This window comes from Pleurodeles waltl, chromosome 1_1, assembly GCF_031143425.1.
Source record: "Pleurodeles waltl isolate 20211129_DDA chromosome 1_1, aPleWal1.hap1.20221129, whole genome shotgun sequence".
NCBI lineage: Eukaryota > Metazoa > Chordata > Amphibia > Caudata > Salamandridae > Pleurodeles > Pleurodeles waltl.
Genome location: NC_090436.1, coordinates 361530025 through 361551093, shown reverse-complemented (window position 1 = coordinate 361551093; position 21069 = coordinate 361530025). Strand labels below are relative to the sequence as shown.

General features: G+C 41.4%; 1 protein-coding gene across 1 annotated transcript in view; it reads left to right on the top strand.

Annotated features, from left to right (window-relative positions):
* The window catches only part of ADAMTS6 (ADAM metallopeptidase with thrombospondin type 1 motif 6), a 1391222-nt gene that overhangs the window by 1161728 nt on the left and 208425 nt on the right, over positions 1-21069 (top strand). The window contains exon 19 of the mRNA XM_069222749.1: positions 11727-11890. Coding sequence (XP_069078850.1) covers positions 11727-11890 — 164 coding nt within the window. The remainder of the gene's footprint in view (positions 1-11726; positions 11891-21069) is intronic.

The following is a 21069-nucleotide window of genomic DNA, read 5'->3' as shown; positions in this document are numbered from 1 at the left end:
GCAAGTTCGGAGAATTTTTATGAAATATAAATTTGGGTTGCTCCCTTTAGGTGTTAAATCATTCATAAAAAAGGACACTTTAACCCGAGTTGTCAATTTTGTAATGCTATTTTGGGAAATATAATGCATGTATTTTTTTTCAAGTCTGAGCAGAGAATGAAATAAATATATTAGCCTAATAGTGGTAAAACATGCTTGTGAAACTTTGAGGAAGCAATAATCCTTATGATGAATCCTCCATTGGTAAATGTTTTTAAAAAAAATTATAATTAGGAAATTTCAGGGGGTAACTAAAATTGTTCTAGGAACACACATTTGAACTTTTTAAAATATTAATGACTGATAAGTGGTCTTGTGCTGAAATGTTGTGTTTGATGACACATTTTCACTTATTAAAATTGTGATCTAACAATTATTGATATGTGGTTTTATTTTGATATTTTGTATTTTGGAACTCACTTTAGTACTTTATAAAGGTGTTATATAATAATCATCGATTTGTGAATATTTGATGATTTTTTGTATGATGGTCTAGTAGTGTTTCTGTGGATTAACTCCCGAGTCAAATAAGTAAATACAGTTACTTATCTTTGGTAAGGTTCTTTCTCGAGGATGCTTTATCTAACCGCAAGTTCCTCACTGCCCTACCACCTCCCTGTTCTATGGACTAGCCTCTTTTTTCTGTCTAAAAAGGTCTCATTCAAGGACTACTGACTCCAGTATTGACTGATTATTGTTGGGCTCTGCGTCTGAAGGCGCAGACAAAGTCAAGAAATAAACTGACTTCAGTGTGCAGTGGTGACACCTATATGTGGATCCATTTGTTATTTCTGGGGTGGAACGAAGGTGGCACAGAGCTACACAATGCCACCTATTGCACATGGAAGCAATGCTGTTAAAATCTTCATCTTCCAGATCCAGCCTGGCTCACAGGGATATGCTAAAGGGGAGGAATCGGCAGTTAGATAGATTATCCAGCAAAATTAGTGTTAGTGAAGGTAAGTAACTTGTTCTTCCACACCGCTGTTTAGTCCTTTGGCTTAAATGTGACGAAAACATGATATATTATTTGGTTATTTCACTTTGGATGCCACACAATGGTCCAGTAGTTTAAGAAAGACGTACTGAAAGCATCTCCGAGATTGCATTCTTAAAATTAAAAATGCATACACATTTGTATAAACCACAAATGCTACATCCAGACATCCTTCAAATTGTTTGGGAGTAGACACCAAAGATACAATCAAAATGATTTTCAAAGTCCCAAATTCTGTGCCTCAGTCCTGTACATAATACAATTTTGGAGACTTTCTGCACAGTGTCTGAGTAGCAACATTAGAGCAATGACAGTTCTATGCGTCCTAAGTATGAGGTTTAATATGGACTGGGTGCATGTGCCTATTGATCAACATAGGTGGCAGGGCTAGAGAGGTCAGGATACCTTACATGGCCTAATGGGGTTGGGATAATTGACAGGTATCTCTGAGCAATGGGATGGTCTGCAGGGGTAGGGCATGGCTGACAGTGTGCCTGGTGTGAGCGAGGAATTGGCCTGGTGAGTAGATGGTTATTTAACCAGATGAGTGGAGCTACAGTCATAGATGAGCTACAGAAACGGAGGATATCTAGGGAGGCAGATCTCCTTACACGGTTATTGCTGTGAATGCATCCCAAGGTTTGAGTGGCCGGATCACTGACATAATATCAGAGCTAAAAATATCATGTAGACAGAATATTGTTTCAAACAAATTGAGGACCAAAATATTGAAACGGTAAGTGCAAATAGGAAAGTACAGATTCACTATTCTTAACTCCACCTCTATGTACCTTGAAGACTTGAAGATATAGATATATATATCATGAACATACATGTATGTGGAGTTATATATAGTAAAACTTTGTATACCTATAGAAAAGTATCTTCACAATATTTTTGTCCTTAATATTCTTGACACAGTATTTTGTCCCATGATATTTTTGTTTCCATATTCTGTCTAATCACTAATTGGCCTGATCTCAAGAGCTGTTCAGATAGGCACTAGATCCACCCTGAGCTGTTGGTAGGTGTTCACCTTGGGATGTCCTATCCCTAGTTCCCATTCCAGAGTACAGAATTGCCACAGACCGGACAGATGACACACTGTTGAGCTTCACTACAAGAGAGCAGTATGTGGGGCAAACATTCACATCACCATTACGACCACCAATCATTTAGGAGGGTTGGATGCTGACTAGCTCGTTCCTGGTTCTGTTGGTTAACCAGGCCATAGTCTAGATATCGTAGAGTAAAGAATGAGAGGTATCTCATTTCCCCTCTATCAATTCTCCATGAAGGGGAGAGGAGAACATAGGGCCAGATGTAGGAAAATTGCAAATTGCGACTTGCAATTTGCGAGTCCTTCCGACTCGCAAATTGCAAGTCGCAATTTGCAATGCAGAACGGTGTCTCAGACACCGTCTGCGAGTCGGTATGGGGTCGCAGAGACCCACCTCATTAATATTAATGAGGTGGGTCGCAAATTGCGGCCCCATACTGACTATAGGCACTCGCAAACATGGAGGCCTGCTGTAGTCAGCAGACCTCCATGTTCGTGACTGCTTTTAAATAAAGCAGTTTTTTTTTTTAAGTGTAGCCCGTTTTCCTTAAAGGAAAACGAGCTGCACTTAAAAAAAAACCCGAAACCTTTAGTTTCGGTATTTTTTCAGGGCAGGTAGTGGTCCCTTGGAACACTACCTGCCCTGAAAAAATAGTTTTGGGTCCATTCACAAAGGGGAAGGGGTCCCATGGGGACCCCTTCCAATTTGCAAGTGGGTTACCATCCACTTCAAGTGGATGGTAACTGCGACACCATTTGCAACCGCATATGCGGTCGCAAATGGTATTGCATACCACTACGAATCGCAAATAGGAAGGGAACACCCCTTCCTATTTACGATTCTGAAATGCATTTTGCGAGTCGGTCCCGACTCGCAAAATGCATTTCTGCATTGGAAACACGCATTTGCGAGTCGCAAACGGCAGATTTTGCCGTTTGCGACTCGCAAAGTGTTTCCTGCATCTGGCCCATAGTTTCTTATTAGGGCACCAAAGGCCTGCATATCTTCTCCAGTGACACTTTCCCAATTCTCCCTAATTGGTGATAGCTCGGTTAGAGAAATAATTCCCTTGAAGGCAAATGAAACACTCCTTCTATTTTATGCCCTTCAACAGTCTCTTAATTACTGCTGAGACAAGAGAAAATACAAGAAGTGGAAACTATAGAAATTAAAAGGCCCCTCTGAACCCTTAGGGCTTCTGTTTACTTTGGAGAAGGCGTGGCCCTGTCACTAGATCTTCCAAATTTGGAACCTTGTGACCCAAATTTGAATTGAGGCCTTAACACTTGTCTCAACATTATGTGATTCTAAGCCAATGACTTAATTTCCCTGTGCCTAAACGTTGTGAAATGTATGTTGATTCCCCACTTAATATGCATGATCTTGTAGATCATCTCAAATACTCCACATAATGCACAGTGCTTCCTTACTTCCTAGCTAGGTTTCCCCTTTATAAATACAATACATACATAAATCCAGTGCTTATTTTGAGCCATTGGTTGCAGGTGGGGCCCATCAGCACTCATTTTTGGGGACTGGCACTTATTTTTCCTCATCAGAGTTAAACCCAGAGCAAAAAAGAGAATAAATACAAAAGGAAGAAACAAGGAGGAAGAGAAAAACAGACAAATAGTGACAAAGAAAGAAAAAAGGTGTGAATCAGAACATGAAAAACCAAGATGAAGGTACAGGGAGTATCTGGTGGTGGATTAAAGAGACATGAAGGTCAAGCAAGATGACAAAGCTTTACTATTCAGCACCCCTGACATTCAGCAGCACCGGCTGTGGGCAGCTGAGAAAACGGTAGGCCCACTACTTTTTCCTTTTACAAATTAGGCACAGAATATCCCTGCTCCTATCAAAACATGAGACCATGAGGAGCAAGTGCAGTAGTCGGGCACCCAAGAGAAATCCCAGGGTAGCAGGTGCTAACCCTAATAGACATCCAGGTGGCCTGCAGATTAAAAGTGTGCTATATTGTATCAAACAGAAGAATGTCTGTCATTTAAAAGAAGCTAGTTGCTAGTTCAACTATCATTTTGAAGCTTACATGTTTGTGAACTTTGTTTATGTGCATTCCAGTAAAACTTACTTCAGTTAGTATTATAAAGTTTCCAAACAGTCATTGCAACTATTATGGGTGCTCCATCGTAGGAACATCGTTGAGAGTTATAAATGCTAGAATAATTTCCTGCTGCTTGACTTGTAAAAGTTTGTATCAAATTTATATCTATATATGAATAAAGACGGTGAAAAGTCTAACATGTCCAAGATTTTTCAAGTCTTAGACTGTATGTAATACCAAAACAAAAACATTAATCTGTTTTTTCACCTATAAATCAAACTGTTGCCAAATATGTCTTAGCATTGAGAAAAAGTGCATCCTAAAAATAGTCTTACATTACAGATGTTATAAAGCACTCTGAACCTTTAAGGCTCTGGGGCTTTCACTACCCATGATGCCTTGCACTGGCGTCTTTAACATCTAGCAAGCCATATAAAGTATTGATGCCTTTTCTGCAAGTTTTTTCCTATCAGATTACCATCTCAATTTGTAAGTGCCCAATCTGTGAAAGCCAAAATGCTGTCAAAGACCCACGCCAGTTATGTGTGGTGTGTTTACCATCCTCTCATTTCACGAAGAAATGTGATTTTTGCAAGCAAGAAGGTGTCTAAAAGGACCGTCACAGACAGAGTGGAAATAAGACTTTATGGAGGATTTGAAGATGAGTGAAACGAAAAGGCCAACAAGTCCACCAAGGAATGTTCAGTTTCAACTGTGAAAGTGCATAAACCCCAAAGGGCTCCCACAGAGGGCGATCCAGGGAGAAAAGGTTGTGACCAGGTGAACATTTTTCCTGATTGCATTTGAAGACTTAGATGTCTGTGGAACCTCAGCCTGACATTTTCACTATAGTGGACTGGATCAAAATTGAAACAGCACAATAACCACCAATAGAGTAATTCCTCAAATCAAAATACTCCAGGTGAATGACAGTGTCTGTTTGGCCCCTGAATCATTAGACGTCGCCACAACATTTGCCAATGGTGCTTACACCATCAGTGCACAGGTCCACACCACTCAAATTGAGGTTGAGGTTTTCCAAGCATACCAATGGCAGCACATCAAACATCACTCTCAGTGATAATTTAGATCCTTCAAAAAAGCATTTCGAGCATCCCTTCTACCATTGGTGCTTCTCTTTTTAGAATTGGTGGAAGATAAATTCCCCACAGTGGCCACTGCTGAAAAAGTATCAGCCTCCTCAACAGGACCAAGATTTTTTTAAAGCATATCCCAAGACGGACTCTATAAGAGTCTTGGCCTCAAGAAGGACGCATCTGTTTTCTCCTGAAACATTCACACCACCTGACAGAGAAAGATAACTGTTGCTGGCAAAACGATGTTTGAACAGCAGCACAGTACTAAAAATGATCAGTGCCACTGTCCTCGTAGGTGTTATGGCCATGAGATCTGGGGTGGTCTCAAGTCTTGTGCTGATGACCTACCAAGAGGTCTTAGGCAGGTCTTAGAGGAGATGGTGCACACAGGCTCTCATATATCAAATCATGTTAGCAGTGTGCCTCTAGATTGGATGGGGTTGGCTGAATCAGGTTGCTATTATGGGATCACCTTGCACTTTTCTTCCAGGTTGTGTGACCCTGTCCTGAAACCTTTTGTGCAGCTCAACATACTCAATGTTACCATTGTTTGACCAATACAATGAAAAAGAAATGCTGAGGATGAAGAACAAAACTGAGACTCTTAAGGTGGTGGGTCCTGAGAAAACCTCAAAACTGCTGGGAAAGCATGCAACAGAACGAGTCCCTGCCCCACCCAAAGATATTTTCAGGTTCAGAAAAAAACCCCAAAGAGGGAATTCAGACCAGTCTTGGATCTATCAATGGCCAACAAGTTGATCAAAATGGAAACATATTATATGCTAGATCTCCATCAAGTCTTCCACATCTCAGGCTGCAGGAGTGTATGTGTGCTGTAGATCTGCAAGGCACCTTCTTCCACATTTCAATAGCAAAGAGACACAAAAAGTACCTAATATTTTGTTGTAGAAACATCACAATACCAATAAGCATTGTTCTCTTATGGTCTAAAATCCATCCTACATGCACATTCCAAATGCATGGCAATAGTAGTAGTTCCCCCTAAATGTCGAGGAATATGTATCTCTCCTTACCTGGATGTCTGGCTGATAAAGGCCTTTAGCTCTCAATAAGTAGAGCAGGCCTTTCAAACAACACACTCTGTGTTACTTGGAATATGGCAACACAGAAACCTAAAAAAATCTGTGACTTCCCCTGTCCAAGATCTTTCTTCTCTGGGGACAAGCTTAACCACAGTAGAATGAAAAATGTTTCCTTAGAAAAATAGAGTGTTGTCAAGCTGGGAGAAGTGTCAGCTCCCTTTAAAGATCCTCAATCCTACAACCCACCATTTCTCCTTAGTGGGGGTCCACGTCTTCCTCAAATGTAATTATCCCAAATGCAGGGCTAGAAATGAGGCATTTCCTGCAGTGTTTAAAGGATTAATGGTCTCAAAAAAACTACTGGGGCAACAAACTCTACACCTCAATAAAAGTGAAACTGTCTCTTTCCTGGTGGTGTACGAGAGCTGACCTGCTACAAGGTGTCAATTTTCAGCAGGATCTTCCAGCCCAAACAATTGTGACACATATCATTCTTAGGATAGGTAGCTCGTCTTGGAGCTCTTTCTGTCTAAGGTCATTGGTCAAAGAGGGAGAGTAGTTAGAACATCAATAACATAGACCTCAGAGCAGTCCACTTTACTCTCCAGGCCTTCATTCCATCTCTAATGATAAATAAGATACTTATTTGGACAAACACAACAACCATACACTGCAAACCTGGAAGCATGGGATCAAGACTATTATCACTGTAGAAGCAACAAAAAGACTTCAAATCCATAATACTGGATCCAGGATCATTGGGCAGTGCCCCTTTTTTGAATCGCTATGCTTTCCCTTCCAATTCTTTTAATACCAGCAGTCATCCTGAATCTCTGTAATTGCCAGGAAACATTGATCCTAATTTCTCCAGAACGGCTAATACAATGGTGGCACCTAACCCTGTTGCAAATGTATAAATAAAAGTGTCAGATATTCCTCCTGAACCTGGAATTCTTAAATTTGGCAGTGTGGCTCTTGAGATCAGACAATATGTTCCTCTGACTCTTCTACGGGATGATATGTGTCCTTCCAATACAACTCCCTATTTCTTCAAGTGGAAGTGATTTTATTTTATGGTGTCACCAAAAGGGTACAATCCTATAACCTGCTAAGATTAAGTCATTGTGTCATACTTATTAGATCTGACTCGACTCAAGCAAATATGCAGTTCTCTTCCATCACAGTCCTCCTTGCAGCTACTACACCTTAAAGAAATTATAGTAATTAGGCAGCTTTTTTTTAAAATTCGGTCATAAAATAATTTTTAGATGGCTTAAGGAGAAATCGTCCTCCTTCAAGGACACCTACACCTCCTTTGGAACTAAATTTGGTCCTGTCAAAATAAATAGGTCTACATTGTAAACAGATTTTCATGGCTTTGCTGTGGCATCTGTCTTGGGAGACTCATTTTCTAGTGGCTGTTACTTCAAGCTTTCAGGGTTAGTCAAATGCAAGTGCTATCAGCAGTTGAACTCTATATGATGTTCTATGCAGCTAGAGTAATGTTAAGGACACATCCTTCTTTCCTTCCAAATGTAGTAAAAGAATCTCTCCAGAACATTGCTCTTCCAGTTTTGTTTATCAATTCATCTTGAGCAAAATAGAATGATCCTTGCATTCTCAGATGTAGGAGAGTCCTAAGCTTCTATTTAGGCAAGACAAAGGCTTTACAGATCTCCAATCAACTCTTTATTAGCCATAGACATATTTTTCAGGTTGTGGCCACCTCAAAACAACATATTTCTCATAAGATTGTTCAATGCATTCTGTTTGACTTGCCCTTTTCTGTAAGGTCCTCCCCAGACCTTTTGCCTTCACCTGCCTGTTTCTGACCCAATTTTTGCTGGCTTTAGGAGTCAAAGTGCTAAAGCGCGTGTGTTCTCTCTTATAAACATGTTAAAATTGTCTTACACCCAAAAGGCACATTACATTTAATTGTAAGTCCCTTATAAAGTAGTACTACATTTACCCAGGGCCTGTAAATTAAATGCTACTATTGGGTCTACAGCAACCTACTTAAGTAGCCCTTTAACCATGTCTCAGGTCTGCCATTGCAGCCTGTGTTTGCATTTTAAACTGCCATTTCGACCTGGCAAAATAAACCTTTTGGCAGGCCTAAACCTTTCTTTTTCATACATTTAAGTCCCCTCCAGGGTAGGCCCTAAACAGCCCAGAGGGCAGGGTACAGTGAAATTAAAAAGTTGAACATGTACTTTGAACTTTTACACATCCTTGTAGTGAAAAACCCAAGGAGGATTAATCCAAGGCACGCCAGACATCGGCTGGCACTAATAGTATATAGCTTTTTAAAAAAGAGTCCTCTGTGTATGTGTTTTTTATCTGTTTACCTATTTGCTACTCACACTCTTTTATCATATAAGTGTTTTAATTCACTGTATTATGATTAATACATTCATTTATTCAAATAATTCATTCTCATTCATTCATTCATGGTATTGAAAAACTATCAGATTTGTTTTTCACTACTGCAAAGCCTACCTCTCCCATAGGATAACATCGGGTTACTTTATTACATTTAACAAGTGCTAACTTTCAGTGGAGAGCAGGTTGAAATCTTGAGTTTGGTGTCTGAAGAATTGTAATTTAAAATCCTTTTTAATGGTAAAGTTGATTTTAAATCATATTTCTCAAATGTCAGTTTTAGAAAGTTAGGGCTTGATTTATGAAAAGTTAGCGCGACCTTTATGCCACTTTTTGACTCAAAAGCGTCACAAACTTGCGAAATATTATATTTAGTAAGTTTGAGCAGCTTTTGCATCAAAAAATGATGTGAAGGAGGTTCTAACTTTTCATAAATCAGGCCCTTATTATTGTCTTGTCCTAGCCATTTGGTGCCTGTTTCCTGGGTCACATGACTAGGTGTAGCTGGCAGTTGATCTTTGTATATTGCTCCCAGACAGTGAGGCAAAAGGTGTTGGCAGGATGGGCCATCTCTGACTTGATAGGGGACGAAGCTGTCACCTACAACACTTACACATCACACACCCTCTGCCTGAGCACACTCACAAAGGGTTTGACGCCAGTATTTTGTGACCAGTGCAGGCTTGGCCAGGGCAGGGAGGCAGAAAACTCCATGCACCTTTGCATGTGATAGCCTGTAGAAACTTCTCCTATTTCAAAGTGGGCACCAGGTTTAAATAATGGACCCTCAGACCCCACCTTTCAGTACACCTTTGGACCTGTGGAATACTTAAAATGACTGCAAGAAGGACTGCTACTCTGCTGCCAGAGTGAGAAGTACTGGACCTGCATCTTATACCCAGGACCACAGAATGACTCCAAGGGCTAGTTGGCTGGTTTCCTGATCAGAGCCTGCGAGACAGAAAAGGCTCTGACCGCCTTAAAGCCAGCACCTGGACTCTGTCTGCTGTGAGTCTTTCCCCCCCAAGTGGTGCCCTTCCATTCCTGGACCCTGGAAAGTCGGCCTAAAGATGCCCTGCCAGTGCAGCTGTGGTCCTTTGAGCAGAACCATTGCAGCGCAATGCATCTCTTCGCAGCCGCTTCAGAAATTCCGGTGCACATTGCATGCCAGATGCTGGACCTTGCATCACAGCCTGCAGCTTCCTTGGAACCACTGCTGCGCGATGGAGCCTCGACTCTGGCCTTCACATCGCAAGCTCCTCAACAACGGCATCCTCAAGGACGATGCAGGACTTCACATCACAGCCCCCAGCATTCTCAGAACCATCAATACATGGTGCATCCTCAACGCAGGACTTTGTGATTCAAGCCCCTTGCTGAAGGCATCCTCGGCGACAATGCAGGACTTCACATTGCAATACCACATCTTCCTTGGAACTACTGCTGTGTAACGCTTCCAACACATGGGGTCTTGCAACACTCCACAAACCAGGACATAGGATACTTTGTTGGTTTAACTTGGTCCCTGTATACTTTCCGTGTTCTGCCTGAACTTGTGACTTTGTCTTTGTTCGGCACGACCAGATAACCACAGTTGGTGATTTGCGCTTCTAGGCACTATTATCACTCAAATATTTAAAATTGCTTATCCATGGTTCTTCTGATTGCATTTTTGTCGTGTTGGTCTGAAATAATTTATTAAATTTTACTGTTTTTCTAAATTGGTGTGGGATTTAGTTGGGGTTTCATTTTATTACTGTTTTGAAGTGCTGCATAAGTAGTTTACACATTGTCTCTATGTTAAACCTAACTGTTTTGTGCTTAGCTACCAGATGGTTGAGTGAAGGTTAATTTGAGGTTTGCTTGTGTTTCAACCTGGCAGAAATTGTGGTTGCTGCTTGAATAGGGTTCCCCCCTCAATCAGTAATCCAATTTTATTTGGCTAGTAAGCCTCTGACAGGAAAGCCCAGAGCTTATTCTACTAGAGGTAAAGTGCTCACCCACAGCCTGGCTGTGAAACATTCCTTTAACGGATATATGCAGTTAGGCAACTTGGAAATCAGTTCATAATTTTACAAAGCATTATTACCTTCATTCTGAAAGAAAAGCTCACTATAGTGTGATGAAGCTACGCTGAGGAACTTTTCAGTTACCCTTCATCGTCCCCAACTTTACATCTTGGCCAGGCTGTATTAAAACTCCAGAAATATCCTAGTTGCCTCTATTTGCTTCAAAAAGAACTGACTGTCTGAGGGAACTTCCATTGCAAGACATCATGGTGAAGCCCCCACCCACTGAAGCCTTAAAAGACGTGATTCTTTTTTCTGTTAATGTAAGGCTATCAGGTTGCACTTTCCCTGATTATGTAGATATGTGAGGCAGCAACTAAACTTATAGGTGCTGCAATGTGGTTTTGAGATAGATTTTTGCTGTTGATATCACAGTCTAAGACTCTGGTAATCTTGCTTTCAATAGGCTTTGGAGGTTGCGCCGCAACTTTAGGACATGTTAAACTCTTCACTCTCTTTGTTCATATAAACATATATATTTGATGAGAAGTGCTACACAGCCCACTCACACAGTGGGAAATTATTATAAAGTTTATGACTTCAGTGACAATTCCTACAATGTGCAACCAGGTCTAAAAGTAAGTACATATTTCCTTTTAGTCAATTACTTTCTGGACAGTAACCCCATATGCCTGTTTCTTGTAATTGGTTGTCTATCCTTAGCATACTAAGCGTAAGTGATAGTTTGCTCCAGACACGATCAATGATCGACAACGCCTATAAATTCTTGACTACTTTTCATATCACAAAGGCTGTGAAAGATAGTGGAAATTCACCCTCTGTGCCCTGGGTGCCGATGTGTTTCAGTCACCTTGAATGGAACACGACCCTCCCATTGCTTAGGACCTGATGAATCAATGAATGATTCAGATACATGTATGACGTTTTGTTCTGCTCGATTGTTGATCTAATGGGTCATTCTACTTTGGGATTTCAACCTCTTCTGTTTTTAAAATGTATGTCTTTATTTCAGCTTTGAAATCTGAAGGTGATGACTACTATATTAATGGTGCTTGGACGATTGACTGGCCTAGAAAGTTTGATGTTGCTGGAACAGCTTTTCATTACAAGAGGCCCACGGATGAGCCCGAATCTTTGGAGGCTTTAGGCCCAACTGCAGAAGTTCTCATTGTTATGGTAAAGTTGCATTTTGAGTCTAATGTATCCAAATTACTCTGTAAAGGTGTGATTGATCACATGGCAGGGATGCCAAAGGTAGGATGATATCTGATATAATTCTGCCACATTTATTATTACTCCTTTTGAATAATAAAGTCTTGTTAGATAATAAATGAATCTTGAAAAAGTGATTATCCCAAAAGTAGATCTTTTGGTACTCTGTTGTTTTTAGTATTATCTAAGATAAACCTTTGGCACAACTAGTTACATCTTGGCTTTGGCACTGTGCCCGTTCTGTTGAGATTACAGTTAGCAGTTAGGGATCAGACTTGCTGGACTGTTTTCAAATGTTTCCAAAACTCAGAATAGTCTGGCATTAACGTATTATCATTAAACGAGCATTTTTAAATTCAGCCAACTAATGCTATTTTTTGTACACTCTAAGCAGAGTGAATCTGCCTGGTAAAACAAGCAATGGCAAAGCGAATAGGTCTCGCTGTTGGAACCTATTAGTTTTCCCAGTGTTTTTTATCCAGCTGTACAGCATACCTAGTGCTGTGCAGCATGGCCAAAGATAAGAAAATATAAATAGATGCTATCATGCAGCAGTTACATCATTTTGGAGGCGCATGCCTACAAAATGATGCAAGCATTTTTTTAATTTATCGAGTTGGATCATTAAATAAATAAAAAATAAATAACACAAGTGTTATTTTAAGCACATGTGGGATGTGAGCAACATGGAGGACGTGGGTGGGGGGAGCAACATGGAAGTCTAAGATGCGTGGAGAGTACCAATGAGGGATAGGAAAGGGAAAAGCAGCACAGAGGGTTCAGGCTAGCATAGAAGCAACTTGGAGGGTGAGGCTGTGGAAGAGAAGCAACGGGTGAGAGAAAAGGATGGTGGGGTGAGGAATCGAAGCAGCGGGTGGGAGAGAAGGAAACAGGTGGGGGGAAGTTCCATGAAGAGCGCATTTAGGGCGAAGAGGTGATAGAGTGGGAACTCTCTGTACTATTATATCGATCAGTCGCTTCCAATCAATAATCAATAACGAACATAAGCAACACCTTGAACAACATAACACTTTACAATTAATCCAGAATACATTTTCGGCGAACCCTGACCTTTCAGTCAGGAATAACCACACCAGTTTATTGCAAAGTTAGTGAATTTATTTCCCTATATTAACAAAGCTAGCACAATGTAAATGTGTCTCAACACCAAATGATAAACATAAATGAACATTAATAGCTGTCCATAACGTCGGAACAAGTGTAGTCTATGTAGCATTTGAATCACAAGGCATTCGATAATGGCAATGCAAAGCACTAATACGATAATCTGTAATGAACTAAGTCAGCATAACAAGATCTCAAATTGCATCGTGCGACACATGGAATCCTCGTCTAACCTCAAATTAGCATCAGCATGTGGGACTTCATGCGAAAACGTTTTAGCAACATTAATTTAGAAAACTCCTAACTAGGGACCTTACCAAAAATCAGCAGTTGGTTACCTAAAAGAATCACAATGCAATTTTACAATTTCTTTTCATATTTACCAATTACGATCAGCATACAAGGAAGTCTTCGTCTCACAGGTACCGTTCTTCGGTCATCATGGGTACCGTTTCGATCGGCATGGGACAGGACAAAGGGGCAGGGGTGAACGGGGCAATTGCCTCACGGTGGCAAGGTAAAACTACTACTACTTCATGCAAAGGGATCAAATCAAAGTTACAGTCTCTAGGGCAAGAATCATTTAAAGTCTCTTTCTCTCGATTAGAGAAAGAATCAAAGTCTCTCAAAATGGCGTCGCAGCAAAGTGGGCCATAATAGCTACGAAGTCAAAATGTTCGTAATCGCTGGCAAATGGCATCCCTTCTTCTCGTGCACCTGATTTTTATAGACAATAGTTCAAGTCGTGTAGGGTCTCCATTGGAGGGTTCATAGGTTAGCTTCAAATTGACCAATCAAAAACGACAGTTCTCAAGCTTTTACTTAAGCATACATTATCCTTGGAGATGGGTACGCAGATCGCAACATTGTCTCCCAATTAGCTTACTCTCAGAGCCTCCATTGTCCGCACCTGCAAGTCGACCTTGAATTTAAGAGAAAATATGCCAGGCTGGCACTAACTTTAAGATAAGCATGTGAACGGCTTCTGTGGAAAAATACAGCTTCAAGCAAGAATACACGTTTAATAGCACAGTGGAAAAATACGAGCATCTAAACCGTGAGACCAGGCAACTAGGCCAAAGCCTCCGCTAAAGTAATGCTAAGCTAAAACATTTCAAACAAGCAAATCGTAGCACACGTTTATGATTATGTCAGATTAGTGCAATTCTAATTCACCACGTTATATAAAGCACGCATATAAATGATGGCAAACTACTCTGAGGGCACATTTTGTCCCCGTACAATCTTAATTAGTTCGGTTAATGTCACACATGATTATTTCAGCACTACGTTTAAGCGTTAATAAATCAAAACCTTCATTTTCTGCTTCATCAATCCCTCCTCTGATGACTACTTGTCATCACACAAATCATGCCCACAAATTTTATTCCATTAAAATTCTGTCAGTTCCCTTTTCCTTTTAGTACCCCTAGTTTGCGCTTTGTATTCTTCCGCCATTCTTTTCATAATTTTCTCTTCCTTTCTTCTTTTAATTCTTTCCATAATCATTATTATTCCCCTTTTTATTCCCCAAATTCCAAATACACACATTATTACTATTAATATTCCTTCTATTATTTTCAATAATATTCCATTCCAAATTCCCCCAATCCAATGTCCCACTGAAGCTATTCCCTTTCCAACCTTCTCCCACACTCCTGGTTCTTTCAGTTCTTTCAAATCTGCACTTTCTTTTGTTAGATTAGCAAGCATAGTTTTAATCTTCACACTATTATCCGGTATATAGGTGCAACAGTGACGTGCACCAATCATTTTGCAAACGCCTCCATCCTTTGCTAAAAGAATGTCTAAAGCAAGCCTATTTTGAAGAGTCATAGCTCTTTCCGCTGCAAGCTCAGCATCTATCAGGATTATAGCACCTGAAAACTTTGTCAACATGTTATCCACTATAGTAGACAATTTTCGTATCTTGATGGAATTCAACACAACTCCCAATGAAGGAATCATGGCTCCAAATATATCACCTACCACAGCAGCTGCGGTCTCTCTTTTCTGGATATGATGGGATCCAGATGTCTTTTCAATCATCGATACGTCATCCAGTTGATAAACCTTTGGAAACACTATACCCAAATAACATCTCCCCCACCATCCCTTTGGAAGACGATAATAGGCATTATGTCCACAAATGTAATATACACCTGGAATGACAGGGTCAAGACCGTTCATCATGAATGTCCATTTGGCCTTAAAAATAAACGTATGTTTGCATTCACTCGCTCCTACAAAAATATTGTCATAATAAGATTCACCTCGATATATACAAAATTTCCCTACATGCCAAGCATCTAAAGCTATTTTCCCTTGCGTCTTTATAGCAGCAAAATCATAATTATCTACTGAAGTCCTCTTATGTAGCTCCTTTTCTAATTTCGCCTTCATTTGTGCCCTTCTATCATCTGTGCGATCTAAAAAGCTTATTTCTACAGCAGAGACTGAGCAAGTAAGGTTCTCCCTATGAGCATGAGCCGTTTCAAAAGGTTGCATTGGCTCGAAAAAGTCCCTCATAATTTTGTAATCCCAATATTTTGCAGTCTCGCTTAGCTGCGCTATTATAGGAACATAAGCAAAGGTAACATCATAATTTGAGTAAAAATACTGTATGTTAGATTGACCATAAAACCTAGACATTACTATACTACATGTAATCCCATATGTAAGAGGCATGTGGTGATATGTTACCCCTTCCTTTACTGAGGTCGGTATCTGTGTGCACACATAACAATCTTTCGCATCCATAGTCTCAACATACTCTGTTAGCAAGCGATAGAAAACGTTATACGAAAGCTCTTTCTTATCATGCAAGAGTCTCTCATCCAATGCCAATCTTTTCAATGGTGTTAGTTCAGTGACAGTAACAGGAGCAATGGTAGAAGCAGCAATAGTCTCATTCTTACCCTTTCCATGCATTCCAAACACAATTGCCATTATTATTAGTACACATGTTATTACCAAGCCTATACACACATATTTACAATATTTCTTTCTATTGTTTTGCGTCATGATCTGTATAGAATCAGAGAGCTAGAAGCACTTATAAATGAAACTATTTAGCAATTCAGTTACAAAGCTGAACGAGCACAATGTTCACACCGTCTTCTTCAAAAGGCCAGTCACTTATCGGTTAGCAGCATTTGTCTCAATTCGGCAATAACTCAGTCTTTATCGGTTTAGCAAATGTCTCATCCGGTTTAACAATGTCTCAGCTGGTGGTTTCTTTCACGTTAGATTGTAGCGAGTAATATCATTTACTCTTTCAATCGACAGAGTCTATGAAACTTTTCTTTTCTATTGGTATCTCTTCTTCTTCTTCGTTCTCGATGCTCAGAGATACAAACTCGTCAGTCCAATCATCATTTACTGCATACGCCCATTCAGGACCGGAATACCTCCTGTTTGGTATCCTTTTTCTTTTCAATTTTGCTTCTCTTTTCGACTCTCCTTCGCTGGTACTCTCCTCTTTTGTCAAGTCTTTTTCCTCACTTGACGATTGTTCCACAACAGTCACTTCCTTTCTTTTCTCTTTCACTTTTGGTCTCCCTCCCTCATTCAAACCTTCTTTACCCTTTTCTTTTATCGGTGAGATACTTAGTCTTCTCTTTGCACCATGTCCATTCGATGGACCTGCGATCTTTTCTGTGGAAGCTTGAACCTTTTCGTTCTTTTCTCCCTTATCCCCTTCTTCCGGTCACGTCCTCCTTTTCTTTTTCTGTGTCGTCTGCTTCTGGGAAAGCCTTCCTCTGATCAGGCTCTCCTGCCTTTTCACCTTTTTCGAGCTCTTCGTCACCGTTACTTTCTTCAGGCTCTTTATCGCTTTCAGCTGCTTCAGGCTCCTTGTCACCTTCAGCTGCTCCAGGCTTTTTGCTACCCTCAGCTGCTTCAGGTTCTTTGTCGCCTGCAGCTTCTTCGTCGCTGTCTGAACTTTCTCCTTGGTCTTCCCCAAGTGAGTCAGACTCTTCACCCTCCAATAATATTTCCTTCTCTCCTACTTCTGCTTGTTCGCTTTCAGTTCGCTTCTGTTCTTTCTCAGCACTCGGCACTGCTTTATCAGGCACTGGTAGTTTCAGCGCTTCAACTTCCTCATCTGTGGGACACAACACCTTCTTTGTGTGACTGGCGTGAATCCAGTTGGGAACCCCCGCACACTTCACAGCGGTAGTTGTCGTCAGGATCACTTGGAAAGGGCCTTTCCAACGGGGTTCCAGACACGATTTTCTCACGTGCTTCTTTACCACGACCCAGTCACCTGCTTTCAGTGCGTGTCCTGGACCTTGGATCGGTGGCAAGGTGGTCGCTTCTACCTGCTGAGAAAAAGAGCGAACCACGTCAGCTAGTCCTTTGCAGTAGTCTAACACCATATCATCTGTAATATTTAAAAGCATGTTTGCGGGAACTGCAGGAAGTCTCATAGCTCTGCCCATGAGAATTTCATGCGGAGACAATCCAGTTTTTCTATCAGGAGTGTTTCTCATTGACATTAGCACTAAGGGCAATGCGTCAGGCCATTTCAAATTTGTCGATGCACATATTTTTGCCATTCTCGATTTCAGCGTGCCATTCATCTGCTCCACCAGTCCTGATGCTTCAGGGCGATAGCTACAGTGCAGCTTTTGCTCAATGTTCAGTGCTTCGCAAAGTAACTTTATCACCTCGTTATTGAAGTGACTTCCCCTATCTGATTCTAAAGAGATCGGGAATCCGAAACGTGGTATTAACTCCCTCAACAATAGCTTGGCAACTGTAAGGCTGTCATTTCTACGTGTAGGGTATGCTTCAACCCAGTGACTAAAAATGCACACAATCACCAACACATACTTCAGACCCCCATGCACAGGCATCTCAATGAAGTCCATCTGCATACGACTAAAAGGACCGCTTGCCCTACCAATGTGACTCGCGCTCACAACTGTTCCCTTTCCTGGGTTCATCTGCTGGCAAGTGACACATCGATGGCAAACTGCTTCTGCAGCTTGGCGAAATCTGGGGTTAAACCAATCAGTTTTGAACAATCTTATCATGGCATCTCTCCCTAGGTGAGCCTGCCCATGATAGAACCGCGCAAGCTGTGATAAGAGACTATTTGGCAAAACATATTTTCCCTCATGTGAGACCCATAACTCGTCTTGTCTCTTTATACATTGTGATTTAATCCAGGAATCTCTTTCATCCTCCCTGACATTATTCTGTAGTGCTTTTAGCTCCTCTATTGTATCTACGACCTTCAAGGCAAATGCTTCAGCTGGTTCGAGTTCTGGCTCATTTATCGTATTCCAATCATCCCTTAGTAATATACAGTTCAAGGCACAAAATCTTGCGACTTGATCCGCATATGCATTTCCCAGAGACACATAGTCCTGTCCTTTCGTGTGAGCACTGCACTTTACCACTGCAACTTCAGCTGGTACTTGAATGGCATGTAACAATTCCCTTATTCTTTCCCCGTTCTTCACTGGGGATCCTGAAGAAGTCAGGAAACCTCTCTGTGACCATAGTTGTCCAAAGTCATGCACAATCCCAAACCCGTATTGACTATCAGTGTAAATGGTGACTTTCATCAATGCAGACAATTGACATGCTCTTGTGAGGGCTACAAGTTCTGCTACTTGTGCGGAATAGACTCCTTGAAGCCAGCCCGCTTCCAGGACCCCTGTTACAGTACATACAGCATATCCTGCTTTCAAAATCCCCATCCCATCTCTTAGACATGAACCATCAACAAAAAGAATCTGGTCATTTTCATCAAGTTTGGTATCCTTGATGTCCGGTCGAGGTTTTGTGCAAAATTCAGTCACCTGAAGGCAGTCATGCTCGACGTCTTCAGCGTTCTCAATTTCAGCATTTTCTCCAGGAAGCAAGGTAGCTGGATTCAACGTAGTGCACCTTTTCAGCTGCACATTCGGTGAGCCCAGAATAATCGTTTCATACCTTGTGAGTCTTGCTCCAGTCATGTGTTGCGTTCGGGAGCGGGTCAAAAGTATCTCAACTGAGTGAGGGACCATGACTGTTACTGGGTGTCCCATCACTATTCCTTCACTCTGAGTGAGGCTGATACCAACTGCTGCTACGGCGCGCAAACACCCTGGGAGTGCTGCTGCGACCGGATCCAAAGTAGCTGAAAAATACGCTACTGGTCTGTTTACGCCACCATGGGCTTGGGTCAAGACAGACAAAGAACATGCATCACGTTCATGACAAAACAATGTGAAAGGCTTCGTGTAGTCAGGCATACCTAAAGCTGGAGCCCTGCACATGCATTCTTTTAGTTCAACAAAAGCATCCATCTCATCTCCTTTCAGCTCAATTTCATCCAAGGCATCCTTTTGGGTCAATTTTAGTAGGGGCTTCGCTAGAGACGAGAAGTTGGGAATCCACTGGCGACAATATCCCACCATTCCCAAAAACTTCCTCACCTCCTTCCTTGTCTTTGGTGGACTCATTTGGAGTATACTTGTAACTCTTTCCTTCATTATTCTCCGTGACCCTTTCTCTATTTGGTGACCCAAGTATTTCACTTTCTTCTGACAAAACTGTAATTTGGAAGGGGAGACTTTATGTCCATTCCTTCCCAAATGATTCAACAGAGCAATGGTATCGGCTGTGCAGCCATTTTCCGTTTTGGATGCAACCAGTAAGTCATCAATGTACTGTACTAGGGTTGACTCGAATGGCAATTCTAATTCTTCCAAATCTTTCTTTAGAACCTGATTGAATATTGACGGTGACTCAGAGAACCCTTGAGGGATTCGACACCAACTGTACACTCTGTCTAAGAATTTGAAACAAAAGAGGAATTGGCTGTCCTCATGAAGAGGCACAGAAAAGAATGCCTGTGACAAATCGATTACTGAGAACCATTCAGCATCGCAAGGGACTTGAAACATTATCACAGCTGGATTCGGTACTACTGGGCAGCACTTTATTATGATGTCATTTATTTTCCTCAAATCCTGCACGAGTCGGACTTTCCCACTTGGCTTTATTAGTCCCATTATCGGTGAATTACATGGGCTGCTTAACACTTCTTTCAGTACTCCCTGCTTTACAAATTCGTCAATGAGTTGGGCAACTTTCATGAGAGTATCTTGCGGCATGTGGTATTGTGGGGTCTGGGGAAAGATCGCATTGGGCTTTACCATCACTTTTACTGGTTCTACTCCTTTCATCAATCCCACCTCTTTCCCTGTCATGTCCCACACTTCCTTTCCGACTGTTTCCCGTAGTTCTGCTGGGATATCTTCTTCAGTGATCATTGGGAAAAGACAAATCAGAGGATACTCCTCGTCGACTGTTTCTATCTCATCCCCCTCTACACTGTCCTCGTCTTCCCCATCATTGCTCGTCTCTATTGTTATTCCTTCGTTTGAACACATTATCGAACAACCCAATTTACACAATAGGTCTCTTCCTAACAGTGCTATCGGGCTTGAGTCACACACCACAAACTGATGCACCCCTTGATAGTTACCAATGTTAACTGGAACCGGATCTGTAATTGGGTTCGTCAGGTGTCTGTTTGCTACTCCCACCACTTGAACTGTCCTCCCTGAGAGTGGCAAATTTGGAACTTCACTGCTCTTAACAGTTGAACGTGTGGCTCCCGTGTCAACCAAGAATGAGACACGATGACCCATTACTCTTCCCTCTACGTACGGACCCCTCTGATCAACTTCCAAGGATGCCGCAAGCACACAATCTCCTTCTTCTCCTGAACTTTCGCTCTCCCATACGTTGTTTATTCCACTCTCACTATGTAATGGGAACTGTTGTACTGTACCATTGGTACTCATTACCTGACCCGTTACCTGTGGAGGAACCATCACTTGCTGCTGACTCATTGGGGCCAATGGTATTTGCATTTGCTGATTAGGTACCATAGGTAACTGCTGTTGCATCGGCTGCATTTGCGTCATCTGCACACGGGGCATCTGCATCTGCTGCGGCTGCATAGGTTGTAATCCCTGCAATTGATTTATGGTCTGAAAATTTGAGTTTGGACC